General features: G+C 44.2%; 1 protein-coding gene across 1 annotated transcript in view; it reads left to right on the forward strand.

Moving 5' to 3' along the window:
* Positions 1 to 15,287, forward strand: part of BLTP3A (bridge-like lipid transfer protein family member 3A) — a 35,502-nt gene extending 20,215 nt beyond the window's left edge. Inside the window, exons 9-21 of the mRNA XM_069771345.1 lie at positions 204 to 290; positions 892 to 1,056; positions 1,561 to 1,703; positions 2,473 to 2,614; positions 3,136 to 3,329; positions 4,072 to 5,621; positions 5,868 to 6,064; positions 6,591 to 6,742; positions 6,851 to 6,998; positions 7,889 to 8,160; positions 8,998 to 9,106; positions 9,691 to 9,806; positions 11,239 to 15,287. Of these exons, the coding sequence (XP_069627446.1) occupies positions 204 to 290; positions 892 to 1,056; positions 1,561 to 1,703; positions 2,473 to 2,614; positions 3,136 to 3,329; positions 4,072 to 5,621; positions 5,868 to 6,064; positions 6,591 to 6,742; positions 6,851 to 6,998; positions 7,889 to 8,160; positions 8,998 to 9,106; positions 9,691 to 9,806; positions 11,239 to 11,364 (3,401 nt within the window). The 3' untranslated portion in view covers positions 11,365 to 15,287. The remainder of the gene's footprint in view (positions 1 to 203; positions 291 to 891; positions 1,057 to 1,560; positions 1,704 to 2,472; positions 2,615 to 3,135; positions 3,330 to 4,071; positions 5,622 to 5,867; positions 6,065 to 6,590; positions 6,743 to 6,850; positions 6,999 to 7,888; positions 8,161 to 8,997; positions 9,107 to 9,690; positions 9,807 to 11,238) is intronic.
* The last annotated feature ends 110 nt before the right edge of the window (positions 15,288 to 15,397 follow it).

The raw sequence follows: 15,397 nt of genomic DNA on the forward strand, positions 1-15,397 counted from the left end.
GCTGTTGGCCTGTTACATTCAGTTACGTTCCTTTTCCTTGCCTAGGTCATTTTGATACAGCTTTCTAAAAGACGGTACCCTAATACTGGCCACAGTGACAATCAATCAGTGGTGACAATCAAAGCAATGTTATTCTGAATTCTCCTGGATCAGGACTTGGATTGCAGAGCCGATCATGGTTTTCTTTGTTCTGTTTTCCACAGGTGCTTTGAAGCATGGGATGCTGGGAGGTGCCATGCAGCTGACCTTCAGGAGGATGGCTTTTGACTATTATCCTTTCCACAGGGCAGGTAGGGGATCATGCAGCCTCCCAGGTTGAGGAGGGGGATAAAAAAGAATTTGAAGAACAGTGATGCTATATGGTTTCAGGCAGGACTGGAAGAGAAGCTACACAGAGGACTTGGGACTTAAATCCTCATGGGCAGGGTTAATCTGACTTATCTGCCAGTGGATGACTGACAAGTTGCTGGCAAAGTACAAAGAAAGAAATAAGTTGTGGTCTGTTGTAAAGACGTAAAGTTGAAACTTCGGATTCCTTTTCAGTTGCTTAAGCTCTGGATCTGGTTCTTACATGTGCCTAATCAATTTGGAAGGGTTGTAGGATGTATCCCAGGAGAAAATCTGTTTGTGGTCAACTGAAGAATCAAGGAAAAGTGACATTGGCGTTTTTCCCAACACTTGAATTTGGAACACTTGCTGGTAGGACAAGCTCTGTTGTGTGAAAGCTTGCACTTGTTTCACAAGCACTTGGTATGCTGCATACTGCATATTCCAGATCTGATATCAATAAAGAGGAATGCTGTACAGATTTGCATACATTTGAGGGGCACAGGAGGGTTGTGTGTATCCAGGAACCTCATTTTTAAAGCCAGGGTGTTTGCTTTTGTGCAGGAGATGCCGGCAGGCATTGGGTGAGGTACAGTGAAGCAATGGAAACACGGGGACAGTGGGCAAAGAAGTTGGTCAGTGAATTTCAAAGCAAGATCGAGAAGCTTTATGAAGAAATGGACCCTGCATTTGCCAGGACTCCACTTTCCCCCTTCAGAAGGAAACCAGGTAATGGTATTGATAAAATTCGTACTAAAGCAGATGATGATAACAATTTTGCTCCATCCAGCAATATCTCTAGTTACCTTTCCCCAATTTAGCAGGCTGATTTCTTGGTGCAGAAATCATAGCACGCTAAAAATCATAAATATAATGGCAAAGGAAAGTGGCTATCATACTGGAATAACACTGCAGCAAGAACGGACAGACTGCAGTGGTCACTTTCCTAGCTTATTTATTGAGTTGCTCTGTAAGTGACTGTATAAGGAGTAAATTAAATACTTAAAGCCTGCCTGAAGAATGTGTTCTCTTGCTACAGCACAGACTCATCTTTCACAGTGGTCTTCCTTCAAAAGTCCTAAGTTTGTTTTCCTGCCTAGCTCTGCCCATCTGTTCCTAATTTGGTGGCTTTTAATTCTCCTCTGTAAGCACATAAGTGTTGGTATTGATGGTTAAGTTCGCTGCAAAGGAGATGAGTAAAACCCTGCTGGTTCTGCTTTTCCATCCCCACAGATACTTCTTTGAGTCCTCATAAAAGTCCCTTAGAGAAAGGCCGTGTACCTCCCACAAGTTTGCCGCGACTCCGGTACCCTCCCTGGAACCGACTTCGATCCAGCTGTATGGTAGTTCGAGTGGATGACTTGGATGTTCACCAGGTAGGGATTTGAGCAGTGTCTGGAGATGTTCATGTCATTTTTAAAAAAGAAATTTAATCTGATATGATTGAAATAAATAATGCAAATACTACGTCATCCAAGACAACCAAAACTCTGGCCAGAGAACCCAAATGCCATTGTTATGTTGCATGTAAAACTTACAAACCAAGTATGAACTGCTGATAATTTTCATGTTCAGAGGAAATTGCATGCATAACCACAGAGTTTCTGCACTCTGTGTCTGTTCACATCTAAACTTGCATCAAGCGTTAGGCAGGCCCAGGGTAAAAGATTTCATGCATTTGAGAAGTTAGTGAGGATATGGATTTTTGGCAGAGAAGGAATAAGTCTTATGTCATGCTTTCTGGCCCAGGACAGAAAGCATCACTAGACCGGATGAGGCCCTACATCCATATACCCTGTAACCATTGCAAAAGCATAGTTGGTACCAGATACTATAATGGACTCACCAGTATGCTGTTAATCTTGAAGAAAGCTATAACAGATTTCAGTTCTGTTTATTCACATCGCCTAATTCTGATTGTCATGGCTCTTACTAGCAGTGACAGGAGACATAAAGAACTAAATTCCCTCAAAGGAGAGGAGTTGGCAATATTAGCAGGTAGAAAAAAGTTTTATTTTTACTTGAAAGCACAGTATGTTTGATATGTAAATGAGATGGATTGAATACGGGAGACTGCAGGGTTACTGGGACTCCTTGTTTTGCCAAATCTGAATTCTGCACAACTGCATACCATTGTGTTTACAGGTTTCTACAGCTGGTCAACAAAGTAAGAAACCCTCCACCTTGCTTTCATGTAGTAGAAAATTGTTCAAACTTCCCGATCAGGTCTCTGCAATCCATATTGAATTCACAGAGTATTACTTCCCAGACAATCAGGACTTTCCAGGTAATACACCAAGGTTAGCACCTTCTTTCATAAGTTTCTTAAAGAATCAATCAACTCTTAGTTCTTTAGGTGTGTTAACCCTGTTACTATTCTCTGGGTGTCCATTTTTGTTTAGTTTTCTGATGTTTGCCTTTCTAATTTTTTTTTTCCTGTGGGAAAGTGGGATAGAGTTTGCCTGGTGCAAAATGTGGAGGCAAAGTTGTGCTTGCAAAGTAACGTATCCGGGAATGTATTGAAGGAGCTAATATCTACCCAGCTCTTGGAGTTCTGCCCTATTGATTAGCAGTGGAGTCGGATTGTATGGTGCTTTGGGTGCTCTGCAGTTGGCTTGATGTGAGACCTGGAACACCTTGTTTCTCTGGTGCACCACAGCTTCTCCCTTTCATCAAGAGATCCGTCTTCCAGTGGGTGTTGAAGCCCTCTGCATTGGTGTTGTCAGTGCAGGTTATACACTGAGCTGCAGACCACCTGGAGTGCCTTTTCTGCTATTATTAATCTGTCTCGATTCTGTTTCATTCTAGTTCCATGCCCAAACCTGTATGTACAGCTGAATGGCCTGATGCTTACGCTGGATACAGCAAGTGTGCTCTGGATAAACCTCTTCTGTCTGGATCTTTATCGCAGCTTGGAGCAGTTCAAAGCTATCTACAAGCTGGAGGACTCGGGCAAGCATGACGAGCATGTCGATGTTCGACTGGATGGCTTCCGACTGAAGGTACCATTCATTTTCTTCCTTTCCCAGTCTTCAGTGTTCCTTTCCTCCCTCCCTGTTGTGGAAGGAACATGAGACCAGGACATAGCTGGAATCCAGAATGAGAAAACAAAACCTCTGCCTTTCTCTAGCTTTCTTCTGTCCACCACTTGTGTTAGTTTTGTTAGTTTTGTTTTGATCTATGGGCAGCAAAACAGGTGCTTGAGTTCTAGTCCTGAATAGGCAGGCAAGTCAGTATTTATGAAAACAGTTTCAAGGAGAAATTGATGGTTCAAGTAGTCAAAAGTTGTTTTCTGGCCTTTGGAAACCACTATGACTCTCATAGCATTCCCAGTGGGTCTGCTGCACTGATGTCCTATGGTGTTTGTCATTGACTACCTTTGTTAGCAGTTCTGTGAGGAGGCTTAAAGGTCTGAAAGTATAGTAGGTCCTTGCAGAGAAAGATCAAAGTGGATGTTGTATGCTGAGCTGCTGCATAAGTGATGGATGGCGAAAGAACCTAAAATAAAACTCAGTTCAAATTCTCTCGTGTCTGATTCCTCTTCCCTGGTTTCTAAATTTTATTTAATTTTTCAGATAGGGATAAATTGAGAGTCTAGTCCAGCTCTTGGGATTTTAGTAGAGACCAAGACTTCTTAATTGTTTATATATTCCACAGCTGACCTTCCGTGTAAATGGCCAGGATAAGCCTCTGTTAATTTCCCTTTTCACCACTTTACTTGTAATGTCTTTCTCCTCTGTGTAGCTTAACATCCCTGTGGAGAAGAAAGTCACTGACCATCAAGATCGTCCACAGAGACTCTGCATTTGCACATCGGAGATGACTGCCACCAACACCCGCCACGCTCCCTTCTGCAGCTGTCAGGACCTCCAGAGCCTCTTCCGTAAATTTGCCGGTTCAGAATTCTTCCACTCCAGCTACACCAAGTTCCCAAGGTCTCAGGACAATTTCAGCCTCCTCCACACCCTTTTCTTGCGCCATGCATATGAGGTGGATGACAGGCCTCAGAAGCATCCAGGCTTTCCCCAGCTACTACACAAAACCTCTGCCTCTGAAGATCTATGGTCTATGAATTTCACTGACCTTTGCCTGGACTTCGAGGGGGCTGAAAGCTCAAAGGGCAGAGCCCTTAACTTTATTGACCCTTTTCCCCTTTCCATTTGGGCCTGCCTTCCCAAGAGATGGGGGCAAGCTCAGATATCTAAGCGACAGGAATTGGCAGCCGCCGAGTTGAAAATCAAGCCTTCTGCCAGCTTTAGCAATCACTCCAAGAATGAGAACCTTTCCAGAGAACATGGGGTTTGTCAAAGATCAAAGACTGACCAGGATCTGAAGAACATCTACAAGGTCCCAGAAACAATGGATGTCTTGGGAGAATCTGACTGTGAAATTGATGATGGAGTAGATAATAAAGAGGTAGAAGCCTCTGCTGATATCCATGTGCTTGTGTCCTCATCTGTTCATGTCAAAGTTCGGCTCAACCACTACCAATACTTGGTGCTGCTCCGGATGAAAGAAGTTCTGCAAACGCTACAGGAGCAGTTGGCCCAAGATACCCAGGAGGTGACTGGATCTCCTTTAGATCCCATGTCTGCTTGTGTAGGAGTTATGTTCCATAGCGCCGAAGTGGCCCTACTCATGAACCCTACACCAGGGTCCGTCTTGGAACCCAGATCCCTTGACTCCGACACAACAAGCCTGATCGAGTCTGAGCTCTCACCTTCAGACAGCAAGGAGGGGCTGGCAGCTGAAGAGAAGGAGCTGAAATCAGAGACCAGTTCAGAGAAGGGAATATGCAGTACCTCAGAGGTCCCAGAGGACAGTGGGATTGAAAATACCAGTACCAGTGTAACCAGTGTACAGCTGGAGAGACTCCCAAGATCCGCAAGTGATGGAGCTCTGAGTACAGCTCCGCACAGTAAGAGTGTAGAGGAGAAAGTTTTGATAGAGGAAGCACGTGAAGCTGTGGAAGCCCTGGTTGCAGAAAGACCAGCAGAGACCAGAAGCCATCCTCAGAGCCCTCCTGCCCTCCCTTCTAGCCCAACCTCAGACACACAGCCCTTGGGGAGAGGACACGTCACTCTCAATGGCCAGGCAGAACTCATCCCTTTGAAGAACATAGAGGTGGAGTTGTCTAGTGCACTGCATATCACAAAGGATGCCACAAAAGAAGCTCTGCACGTGACTATGGACCTCACCAAAGAAGCCATGTCTATAACAAAAGATGCTCTGAGCCTGAGCCGGGAGAAGATGACCTCCACCATGCAGAAAATGCTTTCTCTCCCCCCAGCCAAGTGAGTGGGCCATCCTCCTGTGCTTCACAATAGCAGCAGCAAGGCTGCAGGGAAGGGGGGAAATGCAGGCTGACTGCTCCCTTTCTTTCCATATCATTTGGATTAGAGATAGGTTAGATCTTCATCTCTTGGGGTTGGTCTAAGTACACTGAAGTCTGACTTGCAAGTGTTCAGAGTCCAGCCCAGTATCTGTATAATCTGGAGGCTAAGCTGTTTACCTTTATCGCTTTTTTTTTTTTTTGGTAGGGATTCTGTGCCCAAAGCAGAAGAGGGAGCAGTGACTCCAGGCGGGGGTGGCAGCAGCCGAATGCGTTTCTTCTCCATGAAGAGGACAGCATCCCAACATTCCTTTGACACCACATCTGTGGATGGGAGCGGCCCCGAGGATGGGCTGTCTGTGGACAGCGATGGCAGTGACGGCTTTGTGATGCTCACAGACTCTGGTAACAAGCGCTTGGCTTTACCCTCTCCCCAGCTCTTATTCACACAGATGAACAGTTTTCTGCCATGGGTAACTGAGTTGCTGTGTTTGTATGGAATTCACTTGTGGCACTCCTTCTTTTTGAAGGTCATGAGTAGTTCACCCACAATGGCTCTTTCTGCTTTTATAGGTGCCTTTTCTTTGAGATGAGGAGTATAAATGAGTGGGGAGGGTGACCCCTGCACATCACAGTGGTGTTCTAAGGCATTTGGCCATCCTAGAGCAAGGACTGTAAATGTGGGCAGGTGGGTGGATGGTACATAGCATTTAGGAATGGTTTAGTAAGGGCTGGTTGGAAGAAGGGTACACTGAGCATTTCATTGGACGTCTTTCACTTCAGCTCTATTGCTTAGATTCATCTGAGGAGCTGGAGAGAGTTCCCTAGAGGATGGTATAGGCTGATAGGGAATGAGGTTCAGGCAGATACTGAGATCGGCTCTTAAACCAGAAGAAGAAATAGGATCAAGTTGTTGTTCTTTCCATTTCAGAACCCAGCCTGGACCCTCTTCCCTCAGGGCATCTTCCTCAGGTCCACAATGACACAGGCAGTAGAGCAAGCCTGATGGCAGAGGATGAGGGTGGAGTGTCTCCTGAAATAAACAGTTCAACTTCGCAGAGTGAAGATCCCAGCCTTCAGCTGGTCAGAGTTCTGTTCCTTTTCACTGTACTATTGTGTCTAAGTGAATCTGGAAGTGAACCCTGTGGTTGTGTTTGTTTTAATAAGTGAGCTTGTTACCTGCTGGTTTAGGTGTCTGTCCTCGTGTTGAAGATGAACGAGGTGAACTGTGGAATAGAGGCACGAGGTGATGATTTGTCTGTTGCTTTACAAGTAATGAACGTGGTTCCTGAGCAACTGAACAACATCGGAATGTGGCAGTATCTCCGTGGCTATCTGGGTAAGTCACTGCTCTTGGAGCCTGCTGCTTTTATAGCTGCACTTATTTATAAATGGCTTTTTATACTGGCCACCCTCAAGGAATATTGCATTTTAACTGGTACTTCAGTGTTAATGTTTACTGTATTTAGGACTGAACCTGACTTGTGTGTGAGGGAATGTGAATGCTAAGAATCTTTCTGTCAGTGGTTCAAATCTGGTATTTGAAAGATGTTTCCAAAGTGCCTACACAGTCAAGCTGTATGGTGCCTAGTAATCATTGACTGGGATTTTTTTAATTGCTGTTAGGATGCATAAAATTAATTAAAAGAGTGAATAAAACTATCTAGGGAAACCCTGAAGTTACTCCTGCCCCGAGAATAATGCTTCTGGGCTAGGGTACTTTCCCAGGGATAAATTTGAATTAAAGAAAAAAGTAAAAACCAAACCAAAGACAACCGAAAAAGACCACAAACCCACCCAGCTCCAAAAAAACCCGAAACCAAAAGCAACTACAACCCAAAACTTGAAGTGAAAGCATGAGCAGTTCTTGGGACTGTTGATCCTTCCCTTAACAGTACTGCCTATGGCCACGAGGGGGCAAAGGGGAATACAAGATAGGTGGTGTTGAGGACAGTGGAAAGATGATCCGCTCTGGAGAGCGGAGTGGTGAGTTTGGTGGGGGATGCGTCTGGGAGCTTAAACGGTCTAGTTCTGGTGTTAGTTCCTGTGATGCGGACTGTTGGCCGTTTGAAATTTGGATTCATTTCCTGTGAAGGATGATTTCAGACTGCTGTCATTGTGAACTTGACTCCATTTGGCATCTGACAGCAAAGGGTTTTCAAGATGCTTACTTTGATTTCATACCTTATTACTGATGCCATCTTCTGCAATGAGATCTTTCTGCCATAGCTCTAGGAGATCCAGGGGTAGAGAAGCCTTCAGTCCCTGAGGCTAATAAGACCCAGCCAGAAGTGTGCTTACGTCTTGAAGTAGGACCTAATGCTGCTGTGCATTCACCACTCGCTGTTCAGAATGGCTTCCTTCATATGCTGGTCCACAGTTACACAGCAGAGTTCTTCATGTCCTTCCTTACCAACCTTGGCCCCTTTCTTGAGGATGAAATAATTCCAGAGGTGATCCCCATGGAGATAGAAGTTGTGGATACCAAAATCACATTGAAGGTGAGTGTATGGGGAACCAGAGATTTCCCCCAGGATGGTTGTCTGGGCAGAGCTCACTTAGCAAGATTCTGCTTGGGAAAGGATGCTGTGGAATTGCTATGGGCTTCTGTAGAGGTACTGTTTTCCTGATACTGTTTTATTTTGCTTCTAAAAAATGCCTTAGGGATGAAGGAATTGTTGAGTGATCAGACTCTGGAGAAATGGGAGCCTGACATTCAGATTCTTTCCCCAGCTTTGTTGATGACCTGTTCTGCAGACTCAAGGGAAAGAATTAAATACCTCTTTCTCCAAGTGCTTTTGTGAAATGGGGAATATTTAACCTTTTCTGTAAACATTTAGCAAATTACAGATGAAAAACATTATGTAAGAGCTGGTTGATATTAAGGAGGGGGGTACTGACCGAAGTTCTTGATTAAACCTTTTTGAAAACAATGCTTTGGCTCCACTGACAAACAGGAACCTGTGTTGCTGCACAGCAGCATGAAAATCTCCAGACTAAGGGATATTGGCTTTTTTTGGTTAAGGAATATTGGCTAGGGGTTTGGATCAGGCATTTGTAGGATGATAACTGTGAGAGCAGCCTTCAGGGTGATGGTAATAGGCCTCTTCTCAATCTTTATTATGGTTATGACAGAACTTGGTTCTGATCTGTGGGAGTGCTTTCTACACAGATTAAGACTCACATGCAGTCTTGTATATATAAAGCTAGGCTTTTCTATATGGTGGGTGACCTTAGCGAGTTCTGGCAGTGCTGTCAATCAGTAACGCTACTCCTGTGAAGGCTGGGGGGAAGGCTCTCACACCAGTTAATCTTTTCTCTGCTTTGTTTTTTTGCAGGATGACAGCCCCCGGGTATATCCTACCTCCCCCGGCCCTGTTCCTATCACCTTGGCAGTAGATCACGTAATTGTGAAGCGCAGAGATGATGGGGTGTTCTATCTAACAGGTCAGCAACATCAGGAAACTTGTTTTATTCTCCCCTGGCACCCCCCAGGCTGTGCTGGAGGTAGAGTGGTCTGCTGTGCCTGGTGCTGGAGGAGACTGGAATTGAAACGTGATGGTTGCTGCTGGGGAGGGTGGGCTCTGGTGTGTGAGCAGTCCCTACTTCTGTTCTCTGCAGTTACTTCTACTGTATAGTCTTCTGTCTTCAGTGCAAGCATCCAGGTCCTTTGGCTGCTCCGCCGTGTTAATCTCTGGATGTGTGCATTCGTGCCTCTCTGGTTCTTGCTGCTTTTGTTGTTTTGTTTGGACAGCAAATTTGATACCTCAGGCAGAACAGGTTAATACCTAAAACAATGAACTGGCAGCCTGAATTCATGCCTGATGTTTGCTTGAGCTCACACAGTCAGGACAGAGTACTGCTCTTCCCTTGCTTTAGTTTCTCCATTTTAAAATGGGAATGAGATTATTTTTCTCCCCTCTTTAAAAAGGGAAAAGAAAAAAAGGAAAAAAGTTAAAGTTATTCTTTTTGTCCTGAGAACGCTGTTGTATAAATGTCCACACCTGAATGTTTTCCGTGCTTCTTTCCAGCTCCGCAAGGGAAGGGCTCACCAAAACAGGAAAAACCTGTGTCTGTTCTTCAGGAACAGAAGGCCCCAGTGGAGTGTGTCTTGGCAGCCCCAGCAGCAGGAACACATGGGCTGCAGGTGAGTCACTGCTGCCTGTTGCCGTCTGGACACCTAGATAGCTGGCAGTAGGCTGGAAAATTAAGTCTTTTGTCTTCGTGTGTTTGCAGTTACTGGTAGGTGTGGTGTGTTGCAGATAGGGAGCGCACACAAAAAGCAGCCTGTAGCTGCTTTTACAGGCATTCTGAGAAGTAAGGATACTTTGCCCAGCATAAACTCTCTTGTTCCCTTTCAGAAATCTGGGTTTGGTGGTGTTTTTTTTTTCCTGATTGCTCCATCTTCCTACTGTGTCCAGTTCTGTGTTAGAAAAACAGAAATTGGGAGGTTCCCACAAAGAGAGAGATGTTTTATCAGAGCAGAGTAAGTCTTACAGCCAGGGAGTTTCAGGTTGCTTAAAGCTGCTATTCAGTTTGAACTTTCTTTCCATTTTGATCCATAAGTCTGGAATTCAGATGACTGGTTTATTTTGAAATATGTAGTGTTCTCTAATTATACTTCCTGTTTGATGCCAGGTCTACTTGATAAATTGATCACTTGCTATGGAAGAATACATAAGGGAGCAATGTGGCTGACTAGGTACAGAACTGGGCTGGGACTCTGGATTCTGTTCATTAGTTGGTGACACGTCACTTCATTTCTCATCTTTCTCTTTTCCATTTAGTGCAGAGACTTTCCCTTCTTCCCATTCATAGCATCTTGTGAAACAGGGCCCTGACCAGAACTGGAGCATATAAGCATCACAGTAGCTTAGCTTCCGTTTATTTTCTGATGTTAATAGGATGAACTTAAGAGGAACAAATGCAAAGGCTAAATTCTTTGGTAAAAATATTTCTGAGAGCCCAAGGAAAAAAACTGCCCTGTGCCATGAAACTGCAGTGGGATCTCACTGGCATTGTTTGAGGACAGAATTAACTTTGTTCATGGAGACAAGAAATAGGAATGCCAGGCATCTGCTTGTTCCAGCTATCATCTTAATTTTAACAAATCTTTATAGGTGTATCAGGACCCCTTGTAAAAGAGGGATGCAGCTTGGAGACCAATTTTTTTTTTCTTTTTTTTTTTCCTGCTTTCTTTGTATAGTCATCGGCAGCCAGAATCAGCTAGCCGCTTTGCAGGAAAAAAAAGCCTTGCCCACTGCAAGTTCTGTTCCTATGCCTAGAAATGTCAAGGGAATGTCTTGGGAGAAAATAGCTGTTAGCCATCACTGGCAGTGTGAGCTGACTCTAATGACAGGTACGGAAGTCAGCAGGCACCAGTTGGCAAGGACTTACTCCTGCAAATCAAAGTGGGTCACGTTGTCAGTGAGCTTTGTGTGGTTGTGTCATGTAGTGTAATTAATCTCAAAAGCTCCTGCTTTGGTTTTCTTCTTTGAGCAGATTGGTGTAGTCAGATGTGCCCTGCTGCTTACCTTTGGAAACCCCTGGTTTGTTTTTTCTCTGTTTGTCTCTTATAGTTAAAGGAAGTGCCAGAGTTGCAAAGGGAGCTTCAGACCATGAAAATAGCCCTTGCAGAAGCCAACATGGACAAGGCTCGCCTTCTGCAGGAAATTAGGAAATACAATCCCCTCTTCCAGCTTTGACAGTGAAGGCACAGGCTGCAGCTGCTCAGGAGGAGTGGAGACCACCACCAGCACTAAGGCGGCTAGTTTGATTATATTGCTGCTAAACGGGTCAACCTCCTGGAGACTGATTGCCTCAAAGAATGGAAACCAACTGTGATTGCAAAATGAGCTTGAAAGAGGGGGAAAGGAAGGAAGGCCTGGCTGAGTAACAGGGAAGGAACAAGGAGGAGTTATGTTTGCAGCCACATTCCTCTGTCCTGGCAGTATGGTGCTGCCTCTGTCACTGAACCAAGGCAGTGGTCAGCCTACAAACAAAAGGTCAGAAGTTGAGGGGGACACCCCTATGTCCTTTCATCCATGGGTGGTAGTGACAGTGTGCTTTCAGCTTTCACCTTTCACGGTAACATCTGGGGATGGTCTATGTTGGGGTTTCTGCTTCTTTCAGCCTTCCTTGTTGCGTTCTTGCCCAGTCATGCATGCCAAAGAACACAGAAAAAGAAGAGTAGTTACTTCACTACATCAGGAGTGGCAGAGAATAGGTATGGCAGAAAACATTGCTCAGAGCTCTGATGTGAAAGCATGTGTACTATTGCATGACAAACAAACATTGGAGGTTGGTGGGTGTGGGAGATGCAGAAGGGATTTCCCCCCCCCCCCGCCAAGAACAGGGTCAGGATAGTAAAGAAATTCCTTCAGACTCCTTTTTCCACCAATAATTTGTTGTGTCAAGACAGAATTGGTAGTGTATTAGACTTAGTCTAGTTTATTCTTACTTAATCCCACAATGTTTGGCTTTATTGATGCAGAAACACAAAGGCATTAATTTATTCCATTACAAAGCACTGTTTAAACTTTGTTAAATTTACTGTCAAAGAACAGGGGTGAAGGAAGTTGGTTAAAGTCACAGGATGAGATGACCTGTGCATTTTCTTTGGGATGCACACTGTGCTCAAACCATTGTATGCCAGAGTTTCACTGGTGAAGAGAGGGGGGGCAGTACTGGCCACCCAAGGAAAAAGCTGTCTGTTCCTACATGGTCGTGTATTTTTTTTTATTGGGACTAAGCTCTTGCACGGTCTTAAATGTCTTTTAACAGGGACGTTGGTATGTGGATCAGGAAAAGAGTGCTGACCAGGCCCCCTTGGGTGGAGGCTGACACTATTAACTGCTCACTGTGGGGTGGAGATGAAACAGTAGCTGCTGGGTTGAGCATAGTTTGTATTCTCACCTTTTCTGAAGCTGCTTCCCTGAAGAGGAAGAAGTCTCTGTGGTCAGTGACTGACTTAATTTATAAAGAAATAGCATCTACAAGTGTGGAGGGGAAAAAAGAAAATCCTGGTAAAATAAGAAGTAAACACTAATTTTAAGAAGTAAAAAAGGAAACGTCATTTATGAACTGCAAGAATCAAATTCACTCTGGAAGACAAACTGGAAGGTGGTTTCTTTGCTCTACTAGTCTGGGTAATACACGGTCGATGTGCTGAAGAGAGAAGCTGCTGTAAGGGACAGTTCTGAAGGGAGAAGCTGTTCCAGCAGAGAAGCTGCTCTGATAGAGAAGGGTGTGACTTTCAGCCCCCTCTGTGTTACGGATGAACACCTGTTCCCTCCCCGTCATACACAGCATCTTTACTGTGTGCAGAGTTTGTTGGATTTTTATCTTATTTCAAACTTTGATTTGGATTTTTCCAGATGCATTTGGTGTTTGTGTAAATGTACCATTTCTGATGCACAGGCTTCTTAGTGCATGTAAAACAGGTAGCGATTGCCACACACTAAGTGCTAGGAAAAGTGACAGATTATATGCGATGCTCCTTTATTATCAGATGAAAACTTCACTTGTCTATAAAGGTTAGGTAACTCTTACTGTGTTTCTTAGCTGAACACACTCCCCAAAATTTTAATGGATTTTTTCTGGGTTTTTTCTATGTAAGCACTACTCCACTGAAATTAGTTTAGCTAAAGTAATACAAGATTTTAATCCTGCTCACTGTGCAAGGAGCAGCCTCTGATTTACAAGCCATGATGAGTTGAGGCCCGGAAACTACACAAAAGAAAGTAATTAAGTTGGGAGTTAAGTTTGTTTTTCCTACTGTACTCCTATATATTGTCCCTTTGCCCAGGTCTAGAGCTGTCGAACACCTCCCCTTAACAGACACTCCTGAGATCATTTTAGTTCTTCTTTAGCTCTAGGGGAAATGGGGACATATTTACAGTGTTAGGCTAGATGTGGAGGCACTGCTGTCTGTGGTTTGCAGGGAGCCAAGAGTGAATTCCTTGTGGTTGTTAGCTTTCACTTTGAAAAAAGAAGGTATGCAAGAGATGGACGGTGATTAAAACAACTGTCACTTAAGATTATCATCTTAATTCTGTGTTTGACTCTATTAGACTGAAGGTAGCTTTGAATAACATTTATTGGAATTAGTCCTTGTACAGTAGGTTTGAACAGACAGCCTTGGGGCAGGCTGTACTTCCCGAGTCCAGTATTTCTGCCAAGATCTGACTGACCAGTGAGAGCCTGACCTTCCTTCTAGAACCTCTGGAAGCAGGCAGCCACAAATGAATTAAAAGGAGTACTTGCCTTTGGCAGAAGCATGGGAGCTAAGCTGCAGGAGGTTTCACGCTCACCACCCACTTAGCCTGGGCTAGCTCTGATGGTTGGATGCTGTGACTTCTGCCAGTTTTTCTCCTTTCTCCATGGGAGAGGATTACTCCTCCTCATTCCTGTTAGACAACCTGGCTGTTTTCTCTGGAGCACATTCTGTGACCCGTCCGCTGCTCGATGCAGCCTTTGACAGGACAGATTTGTGGTGCTGCCTGTGATGGAAAATGTACTAGAGCAGCCTGTCAGGCCTGTTCTTGAGAGGAAAATGCACTTTAACTTTTTAAGCGTCAGTGGGCATTTCCTTCACCAATACTGCCTCGTGCATAGAAGAATTCAGAAGTAAAAGCAGGGGTTCTGAAATGCAAGTTACCTTCTGTAGTAAGTAGGACTCTTGCTATGAGCAGCTCTCATGGCAAGAGAGAAAGGAGGTAACAAAGCATCTACATATCTAGGCTTGCTGTGAAACAAACCTATATGCGAACAGCTCACTGTAAGTACCATTACTAACTGCACAAAGTCTACACAAGCAAAAGTTAAACTTTGCTTTGTCAAACCTTTGTGCTTCTGTGCTTGCTCCCTCTTCCTGTGTGAAGCAAGAAATACAAGAATGCTTGCCTTAGGTGGAATGCAATGGTATTCTTTTTATTCACTAATTGCTTGAAAATGGGAGGTTTCTTTCTTCGCTTTCAAATTTTCATTACTTTTTGTTTGGATATGTGTCCAGCTTCATGTCCAGCCAGCCTGGGAAATGAGTAAGGTGTAAAGGGTTTTCTCAGAGGTGGTGCCTACTTGCTGTGTTACACAACTCCTTACTGTTCCCTCCCACATGTGCAGACTGAACAGAGCTGGGGCCAGGTTGTTTACAGCAAATTTCTTACTCCAGCCACTTAAGTCAACTGGTTTTGTTTAAGAATTAAAGCACTTCCATTGTTTGTTTTGAAGTACCAGGAAAAAGTACTGTAAAACAAAATCCATGTCCTTTCTATGAGGCATATGCGTGGGAGGACAAAAACTCCCCTATCTCCACTGATGATGATTAGCAAAGTTTACGTTTTAGAGCCTTTTATTTAAGGACTCTTTCTGTTTTATGATGAGAGCCATCTTAATCCTTTGTGTAACTACAACACCATCACCCTAGGAAGAGCACACGGCCTCAGCATCTTTTATGTTTAGTTAGAAGTGTGCTCACAGGGGACTACTGTATGTACAGGTGGGTAATGTGCAAGTCTGAACTTGAATTTGAGTTTTAGGCAGTATTGGAACTTTGTTGCAGTATATTTCCACTCATGCATTTATTGGTTCTATGAACCATGAAAAGAAATTAAACTTGTTAACCTCCTCACAGGCTCATGCTTTTTTTTTTTTTTCCTCCTCCCCTTCCCTCCCACTTCACTTTCCTAATTGCACTGTTTTCTAGACAGCTCCACCAACCTGGCTTTGGGAAGAACA

Source organism: Haliaeetus albicilla, chromosome 26, assembly GCF_947461875.1.
Source record: "Haliaeetus albicilla chromosome 26, bHalAlb1.1, whole genome shotgun sequence".
NCBI lineage: Eukaryota > Metazoa > Chordata > Aves > Accipitriformes > Accipitridae > Haliaeetus > Haliaeetus albicilla.